Source organism: Gopherus evgoodei, chromosome 3 (genome assembly GCF_007399415.2).
Source record: "Gopherus evgoodei ecotype Sinaloan lineage chromosome 3, rGopEvg1_v1.p, whole genome shotgun sequence".
Classification (NCBI taxonomy): domain Eukaryota; kingdom Metazoa; phylum Chordata; order Testudines; family Testudinidae; genus Gopherus; species Gopherus evgoodei.
Genome location: NC_044324.1, coordinates 187905594 through 187915089, shown reverse-complemented (window position 1 = coordinate 187915089; position 9496 = coordinate 187905594). Strand labels below are relative to the sequence as shown.

Genomic DNA, 9496 nt, shown 5'->3' with positions numbered 1-9496 from the left:
GTATTTTGTTTATTTCTTTTTCCCATTTGCAAACTTCTTTCTAATTGGTCTTTCTATAGGGCTGGGGGACTGCAGCTTCCCACTCCAGGCCCCGTGTCCTTTTACAAACTGGACTCCGTGTCTGTGAGTGCGGGGGGAGGGAAGGGTGCGCGCGCGCGCTCACAGAGGCAGCGTTTGTCTGTCCTTTCCCTGCACGCCGAATCCGGGCCAGTGCAATATGGAGCTCAATAAGAAACTGCATGAATAAACACGAATAGAAAGTTGTGCTCAGCTAACCGGAGAAATCAGAGCAATACCAGGGCACCAACGTCCACAATTCTTTTCACTTTGGGCCCGGGCTATAACCTCATCTGGGTATGCTAAAGATTAAGGGCAACGGGCAAGCAGATTCAGCTTCTTCTAAAAGCCAGCTGTAACTGATCAGGGAGAGAGAGCTATAGCTTATCGAAAACCTATCGTAGCCGGGGAAGGACTACGGTCAACGATGGTATCGCATGCACACAAAGGACACAAAACAACGGTACAGGCCCCGGGCAGACATTTAGGTAGCAAAAGCAGGGAGGGTTTGCAGGTGAAAAGCCAATAGGTTTTTCAGACAAAGACGCTGCACGCACACACGCACACGCACACGCACACACACACACACATATATTATGGTCGCACTCCGAGGAACTTGCACACTTTATTTCATAGTAGTCTCGGAAAGGTGGAGCTCACCGCAAGTCGAGATCTCTGTGTATGGACATAGACGCACATAAATAACGCGTGGATGTGTTTGTCACAACATCTAAAAATTGTTGGCACAACTAAACTGTAACATAGTGTCTAACTTCAAGCTTTTTTTAAAAAATCGTGCAATGCAAGACTGCCTGTGTGTGTATAATCTTTGCAAGCCGTGAGACAGAGGAGTTCAATATATAAATCTATATTTACAAAACTCACTTTCCGTTCCCCTTTTGACTCATCACAATAAGTTCTGGTTAACAAGAGTTCCGCGCGTCTCTCCTATGGGAGAGCATATCCTCTGTGCCATGAATTTAAAGTTTCTATGAGGCACCGGTGGACTCCGGATGTGTGAGTTCGCTGCCATATATCTCCTATCCTATGGCTTTCTTTTAAATATAGATCAAATGCACTTCAGCTTCCGAATAATTTCATCTTAATCAACAGTCAAGCTTGCCACGGATAATAAACTAATACTGGAGAGGGCTTGTCGATAATGATCGGCCAGAGGAAGTGAAGAGGTAAGCCTCAGTTTGGAGTTTCCGATAGGCCCTATCTTACCAGGGCAGATGGATTTATTTAGTGGGTGAGAAGGCTTAAACGCAGATTTTCATAGATTTACACCTCAATCAACCATTCAGGTTTTTAATGCAAATCCTAGAACAACATCGTTTATCTATTATGGGGACGAGATTTTAAACAGAGTATCATTAGCTGTAGCATTTTCAGATATAATACAAATAAACACAAATATATGGTTTTATGCGCGTGTACGTATTTATACGTTATATACTATATCACACAGATACGCACAGACAGACAGACACGCACACAACCACACTTCCTGAGAGAAATTACTGGAGACAAATACTTTACAAATCTGTATATTTGGGCCTGCAGCCCCATTATGCAAACTAGCTGCGTTTCATGGACTCATTCCAAATTACCAAGCGTCACTGTTTCTTACATTAAAAGATGGACAGTAACTTTCTGAAATTAAACAATAAAACCAAAGGAAAGAATTTGAAAATTACTCCCAGAAGTTTTAGGGAAGAAAGTTGATGATGAAGGGAAGAAAAGTTATAAAACTCTATGACTGTTTTATGAATGGCAGTGAAAATATTCCTATTTAAAAGAGTCTCTGGTGGTATCCCAGGAAAATAAATGACATAAAATATTGTTATGCTGAGCTTGAAAATAAAGATTAAGACCTAGAGAAATTAGACAGAATCAGGCATGATATTACTGTGAGTTGACGCCTAAAATGCAGTTCCTAGATTTTAAAATGATGAAGAAGAGACTTTCACATCTCTGAATCTTTCCAGGTATTTAATTCTGTTACAAATAGCAGAGGCATAATGAGGCTCATCAAAAAGAGAAATAGAAATATTGCACTTTTAAACATTTATAAATATTGTCGATAGCTGCCCTGGCAATGCTGTGATTTTTTCTAGAAGGGCCTTTGCTCCTTGCTAACACATACTAGGGTTGACGAAGAAAACTGTTATAAATGGCTCAATTCAAACGCCGGCTGCCTGTGAAGTTGCGGATACTTTTGAAGTATGTTGCCCCATGTTAGTATTTTTCCTGCTCTTTGAATCTGCACGGGGAAGATGATGGACGAATAATATAATTTAATTTCCCCATGCGATATAATACTATTCTCTTCCTCACTTATCTTCAAATCAACGCTAGTTTTGCATACGCCATGTTATTTTGTTATTAAAAAATCCTTCTATGCTGCTAAATATGCAATTAATTTAGCAAAACTAATTTGCAGTCTATTAGATTCAAGTTATTTGTCAAGTTAACAGAACGCTGTTATTGTTTTGTGCATGCCTGAGTATTACATAGGGCGTACCTATGCAATGATGCACATTTCAAATTCTGTAAAATTCAAATGCACTTTTCATTTGAATACAAACGGGAATGCACGTGCAAGTGTAAAGGCTGAACCCATCTGAGAATTGTTTTTATTATTTCTCCTTAGCAGAGGATTTTTCTCTCTCAAGGAGTTGGGTAGAGAAAGGGTGCAGAAGGGATTTTAAATGTAGGTGAGCAAATTCACTGATTTTCACTATTAGGGGACAATTCCTAAACGCGTCTAAATAGATTCTAGCCCACTTTACTCCGTGACGTGTATGATAACAGAGCAGCAAAATAAAGGCGTTCTGATTGGAAGCCTTCCAGGTAACAAGGTACAACTTAATGTCGATGACCATAAACGGTAAAGAGAAACATTCCACAGACTCCTTTTCTCGCTTTCTTTCTCGGTAGCATTTCAAGTGATCACACAGGTCTGTTCCAATGACTGTTTCTTAACTAGTCCTTCATTTAAAGCTTTTGGGCAATCCTCCCTCAAAAATATCAGTGGTAATAAACATGTTCCCAACAACTGTTTGTGCTGAAAGGAAGCTGAGTAAATACACATAGGATTTTCTGAAAAGATCTATAAATATATTTGCATTTCAGCTTATTTTCAAAATAATCAATAATGTTCTTTGAATTAAATTCCAAACTACAGGGCATGGGCTTTTCTTTCTCCCCGTAGAGTTTCCTTTTGGAAATGCCTATAGTTTTCCCTAAAATTTCAGGAGCTTCCCATTCAACTAGCCCGGACCTTCAAATAGAGGAAAAAATGCAGCCAAAACAAAGTCAAATCGGAAGTCAAAATTTGTTCTGGAATGGTCAAGAAATTCCAGGCACGTTTCTCACTAATCCTAATAAGTTTCAAAATTGTATTTTCAAGTAAAAACAAGTTTAGAATTCACCTCTTGTTAATTCACGGTTGAATAATCTGCCTGGGGCTAAGCAAAACTTTAACGCAAAAGGTGATGCTGGAATACTGTTAGTCATGCAAATAAAGGCTTCTTTCAGCACATTACAATATACTTAGGATTCGAGGGGAGGAGCTGAAACCTGATTAGGGAGAGTAGTTTATAGTTTTTGTTTTCATTTAAAGCTACAAACAAATACTAAAACATCTTAAACATCTTAAATGGAGAAACCTGCTAATCCCAAGAGATGGGCAAAGTGATCATTTAGGCCCAGAGTTTTTTTTTTTTTTAAATGAAAAAAATGTTTGAGCCAGTGGTGTGAAAGCAGGATTGAAATTACATCACTGTGTCTTGGAAACACAGTCAGAGCAGTGATTATATCAACTCAAGGGGGCAAAGTCTGCCTATACAAAAGTGATGTTTTCTTTTCCTTCCCCTTTACAGACACTGTTCATTTCACTAAGGCAGACTTTTAATGCAAAGTTATTTTATATTATTTTTAAATTAATTTTAAATGTGCTACAAACACAGCACTTTACTTCAAAACACATAGAAATTCAAACCAAAAACAAACAAAAAAGCCAAACTCGCCTAGTTGCTATATACACACAAGTAAATTCCAGATTCCACTGGCGTGCATTGCTAACCAGCCTGAGCGCTTCAGCACATATAAACTTGAATAATTCATAGTGGCTCACCTAACCAAGCAAAGCTTGAAAAATAATTTCTCAGTTAGGGTGTGTGGGGTAATATATAGATATAGATATATAATTTGCAATAGACAAAAACACCAACATCGCTGAATAGATAAGAAAATGGAATACTGTATTTGATTTAGAAAGTTTGTACATATAGATAAACACGCAGTTAAGGAAACAATAGTATAAGCGTCCTACGTGGAGTTTAAGAAGAGACCCCAAAGCTGCTATGAAGTACTCAAAATAGCTTTTGCATAAGATAACTACAGTTGCACTCTAAGCTGTTTTCTATCGCTGAGGTCCCTTTTTAAAACCTAGCACGTCAGTTCGTGACAGCTAAGTTTGTGCAAGGAACACCAAGTCAAGGAAAATAAAAAGGAGAGAGAGAAAAAGAGGTGGAGACAGAGAGAGAGAGAGAGAGAGAGAGAGAGAGAGAGAGAGAGAGGGAAAAAGGAAGAAAAGAGCAAATATCATATACAGGCATTTCTACACATATATTACAAACTGGGGAAATGACCGCATCATTAAGATATACATAATTCATATAAAATTTTGAAATAAAAATAAAAATCTGTTACAGTCATAACTATTCTTTTTCCACATTTATAACCAGTACCCACACGGGCAGTGACAGAAGTGTAGAAAAAAAGGTGCTTACGAATAAAATGATTGTCTGCTGAACAAAAAAACAGAAGATTGCATCTTGGCTGGACCATCACTTGGACTTAAAAACAGAGAGAAAGAGAGGGGGGAGGGAGAGAGAGAGAGAAAGAGAACCAACAAAAAGGCGATAAAGATTTGTTATTTCCCTCTTCAAGGAGTTCCTTTTTATTTTTTTTATTTTTATTGTTTTTATACAAATTCGTTCGGAGTTTTTGTTTGTTTGTTTTTTGTTTTTGTTTCTTTACTATAGAGAATATTTTTTCCCAGATACAAATTTAATCATCAGCATCATCATTATCATGCAAGTGGGTGAAATGCGTCCATGGAAAAGCGCAAAGGAGAAATCGTGCTTGTCCTAAAAAGAATGCAATTGTCACTTTTTTAATATAATTATTATTATTCCCCCCGCTGCAGCCTCAGTGTCAGGGACTGTCTGTTGAAGTTTTAGCTCCATCTCTTGGTGGCGGCGGTGGCAGTTGGTGGCGGCGGTGGATTCGCTTTTTGTTTGTTTGCTATTGTTTACGCGTTTGCTTTGCGTTTCTCTTGCTGAGTGTTCTGTGTGTTCTGATTCTGGGGCCCTTGGTCTGGGTCGGGGAGCGGGTGCTTGGCTGGTTGGTTCGGGTTGTTTGCCGGTATCATACATCACATTCCGAGTCGCTGGAGGTTACCGAGAGGATGGAGGTCCCCGTCTCGGCTCGTTCTGTCAAACTGGAGACGCTGGTGGTAGGACTGGCAGCCGTGGACGGAGACTCGGCCGAGTTGTGTGTAGGGCAGCCGGGCTCTGCCAGCGACCGCATGCCGCTCTGTCCTATCGCCTGGTGCTGGAGCCTGCATCGCACGGGGAGACAAAACAACGACACAGTCCTTCTGAGAGAGGAAGCGCGAGCCTCAGGCAGCTCTCCTCTTTCCCCAGCCCTTGCAAACGCACCTCGCAAACAAACACTCACCAAACAGCCTCCCTTTGCAATGGGCTCCAGCCACATCCCCCCCCCCGCTTCTCTAGGGTTCACAGCCCCACGCCCGATCACCTTCTCAGCTCAGCCTGCCTGGCTTTTCCATAGCGTCCTGCAATCTATAGAGCGCTATGCCCGTGCACCGTGTACACACATCCATATGCATGGGTGTGTATACAGGCCATCAAGGTTCAATGAGTGAACCTCTCTCTCTCTCTCTCTCTCTCTCTCTCTCTCTCTCTCTCTCTCTCTCTCCGTCTTGTTTTGGTAAAGCTGTCGGCCGTGAACTGCATTGCCTCGACTTCCTGTCACCGCAGCTGCAGACAGCCTCTTGCAAGTGTTTCAAAACAGATCAGAGAAAGCCCACTTCAGATATGATCGGGTGAAGCTCAGATATAAATAGACAGATCACAACTTTTAAAAAGCATGGTGGTGGGGGGGGACTCATTTATTGCGCTTGAGATTTTGTTTAAAATCTCCCTCTTTGTCGGCTTCCCCCCCCCCCACTAGTCCATTTTTCCACCATAGACACCAGGGTATTGTGGGCCTAATCTAAACTAAGACAATATGTGCGCGTTTCTCAAACGCACAGTGGATACGGAAAGCTACAAAGAGTGTTCTGTGTTAGAGAAGAACTGCAGCTGAAACTGACTTATCTTTTCTGATTATATATATATATATACACACACAACATTTTTAAAAAATGTATAAAGAAATACCCTGGTGCTCTGGAGAAGGGGTGGGGGAAGCAACATCTCGCAAGTATTTAGCGAAATATCTATAAGGCATTTTTTCTGTCCCTCTAAAAGGGAGAACGTTTTAATTTCAAGCCTGATTTCGTTTTGAAAAACAAAAACTAAACAAAAGACTCCAAACTGGGGTCCCTCGCAATGTCAACACAAGGGAAGGCATTTGATTTTAAATAGACAAAATACATAAAACAAAATAAAAATATTCAAGTGCATCATCGTATGCTGAACATTCTCCTGCGCTTGGTTATTCGGTTCTAAACACAGAGAAAAATTAATTCAAGTATAAGAGAAAGAAGCTAAAAGTCCTGAACTGACCAGCCATTCACAACGCATAACAAGCACTCCCAATGTTTATCAAAACGCACTCCTCAGTCCACTGCTTCCCACCAGAGCATTTTTTCATTTCAATGTCTGCAAAGAGCTGAGAAATTTATCTCGCTTTAAAATTTCCAGTCATTTTAAAATTGTTTAATTTTGGCGTGTTTGGTTATTTTCTCCCATTACAATTCCTGGTGTATTCTTTCCGCTGTCAAGGGCGTTCAGTCAACAAAAGCATCCGTATGCAACTTCTGTTTACTTACTGTACTAAGCTGCTCTGCTTTCCATTTGATGGAAATCAAATAGCGAAGCAGTTGCAGTTTGTATTTTTTTCAGGACTCCGAATCACCAGTACCAACAGTAAAATTACAAGGAATTTGGGGGAGACAATATCAAAAAGAATAGTGAGTTCTATTTACACACTTCCAGCTATAATGAAATGTATTTTTAATCAGTCTGTAAAGCTTGTTGAAAGGTCTATTTTAAATTTTAAAATAATGTATAAAAACTACGTTGAGACCAAACAGGAAATAGTTGAATTTAAGGTTTGGTTTCAGTGGACACTTTAAACACAAACACATACATAACACACACACACACTATATTATACGCACACCAATAGCTAATCATTCTGTGTACATTTATAAATATACATGCGAAAGAAAATGCATTTCTGTGCCTCAGCGCTTTCCCCTATTTTTCCTTCTGAGGCAAATTAGTTTGTTTGTTTTTTATAATTAATAAGAACAATAGGAGAACAGCTGCCTTCTTTGCAGAAGCACACTTTGAATTATGATGTTTGTTTAAACTGTTTAGTGTGTGTGTGTGTGGAGGGGGGGCAGGTTCCACTAAAATGTGCCAACACGAGTGACATTTAAAAACAATACATCAAGCGTAGCATTGTGTGGCTTCCCGTCACTTTTACCAATCCACAAGGAAAGGAGAGACCATTCACTGCATTTTGGGGAGGCCGCGTGTAAACCGACTAACGCACACACCGGTTTAGAAAGAAGGAAAGTCTTTTTTAAAAGAATAGACTCATGGACACCCCGGTATACGCGTGTGTGTGAGAATAAACTTTGTTCTGGCAAGCAGCGAAGGCTTCCTGGTGCTGGGTTTCACAACAACTCCTTTGCCGGCTGCATCTTTGCAGCTGGAGCAAACAGATTGGTATGCAGGACTTGGCTTGATTCTTTATTAATTATTATTATTAAATATAAACAAACAAACTCCCCCACCGCTGGGGCCCAAAGAAAGAACTGCGAGAGCACTACCAGTGCTAGAAATCAGCCCAGCCCTGCCTCTCGCTCTCCTCCCAGGGTGGGGGTGCCGTGTGCACTGACCTGTTTTTAGCAGCGGCTGCTCTGTCTCTTTGCCTTCGGTTTTTGAACCAGTTGCCTACTTGCGTGGGGGTGAGGCCGGTGGCCTGCGCCAGTTCCCTTTTCTTGCTGGGGTTGGGGTAGGGGTCTTGCAGGTACCACTCCCTGAGGAGGCTGCGAGTCCTCTCCTTGAAGCAGTGCGTCTTCTGCTCTCCATCCCAGATGGTCCTGGGCAGCGGGAACTTCTTTCTCACCCTGTATTTATCAACCGGCCCTAGCGGGCGACCCCTGAGCTTCTCGGCCTCCTGGTAATGCGCTTCGAGCCACATGGCCTGCAGCTTGCCGTGGGACTCCTTGGTGAATTTGTGGTTCTCCAAGATGTGATAGAGGTCTCGGAAGTTGCCGGTGTGGAAGGCCACAACCGCCCGGGCTCTGAGGATTGACTCGTGCTTGTTGATGGCCTCGCATGCCCCTGGCGCCACGGGCAGCGACCAGAGGAACCTCCCCAGCCGCTCGATGTCTCCAGTCTCCTCCAGCGTCTCGCAGACACTGGCCACTTGTTCCGGGGAGAAGTTGAGTGTGGGCAGCTGAAACATTGACAACTCTTCTTGCGGTCCCCTGGAGCTGCCTCCTCCACCGCCGCCAGCACCGGGGCTGCAGCCCGTGATGCTGCTGCTGCTGCTGCTGCTACTGGCGAGAAGTAAGGAGCGGTGAGGCGGGTCGGTGGTGAAGTTTGGCAAGAAGAAATGGGTGGGATAAAGCTCTAAAGGGGACCTGAAAACCATGGGATGACCTGAGAGAGGGGGAAATAAATCAAGGAGAAAAGAAAGAAAGGCAGGCAGAAGGGAGAAAAGGACACACACACCCCGCACGCATCCACACACGCACACACACACACAGCCACATAGAGACACACAGCCACACACATGCACGCACGCACGCACACACACACACACACACACACACACCAACCCAGCACCGCCACCGAGTCAAGATTCAATGATTCAACAGCAATCGCCCTAATGACAACAGCCTCATAATATCTCCCCTAAATCCACAGTGAGTGCAGCATTGAAACATTTTGTTTCGCTTTTCTATTGGTCTTCTGAGTGTCGTTGTGGCGTTGCCATGGCACCCCCTGCCAATCACTGTCAGCCCTGCCAATCATTAGTGAGTACGTAAGAAAGGTTTTTACCACTTCGCGCAAATGCACGGGGGGAAGGGAAGCAGGGTGGTTAGTGGAAAAGGATTTTTTTTTTGTATCTTTTCAACTCTTAATCTCAGCACTTCCCC

General features: G+C 42.4%; 1 protein-coding gene across 1 annotated transcript; it reads right to left on the bottom strand.

The window, feature by feature from the left end:
• Nucleotides 1-2038: 2038 nt before the first annotated feature.
• SIX3 (SIX homeobox 3) lies at nucleotides 2039-9071 on the bottom strand. Its single transcript, XM_030557682.1, has 2 exons — nucleotides 8228-9071; nucleotides 2039-5689 (listed from the first exon to the last, which is right to left on the bottom strand). Exons 1-2 carry the CDS (start codon nucleotides 8986-8988, stop codon nucleotides 5497-5499), a joined length of 954 nt encoding a protein of 317 aa, XP_030413542.1. The 5' UTR covers nucleotides 8989-9071; the 3' UTR covers nucleotides 2039-5496.
• Between the last annotated feature and the right edge of the window lie 425 nt (nucleotides 9072-9496).

Coding starts and splice junctions, on each gene's coding strand:
- SIX3 (XM_030557682.1), bottom strand. CDS start 8,988: ATGGTTTTCAGGTCCCCTTTAGAGCTTTATCCCACCCATTTCTTCTTG. Junction 5,690..8,227: donor GCAGCCGCTGCTAAAAACAG/GTCAGTGCACAC, acceptor CGTGCGATGCAG/GCTCCAGCACCAGGCGATAG.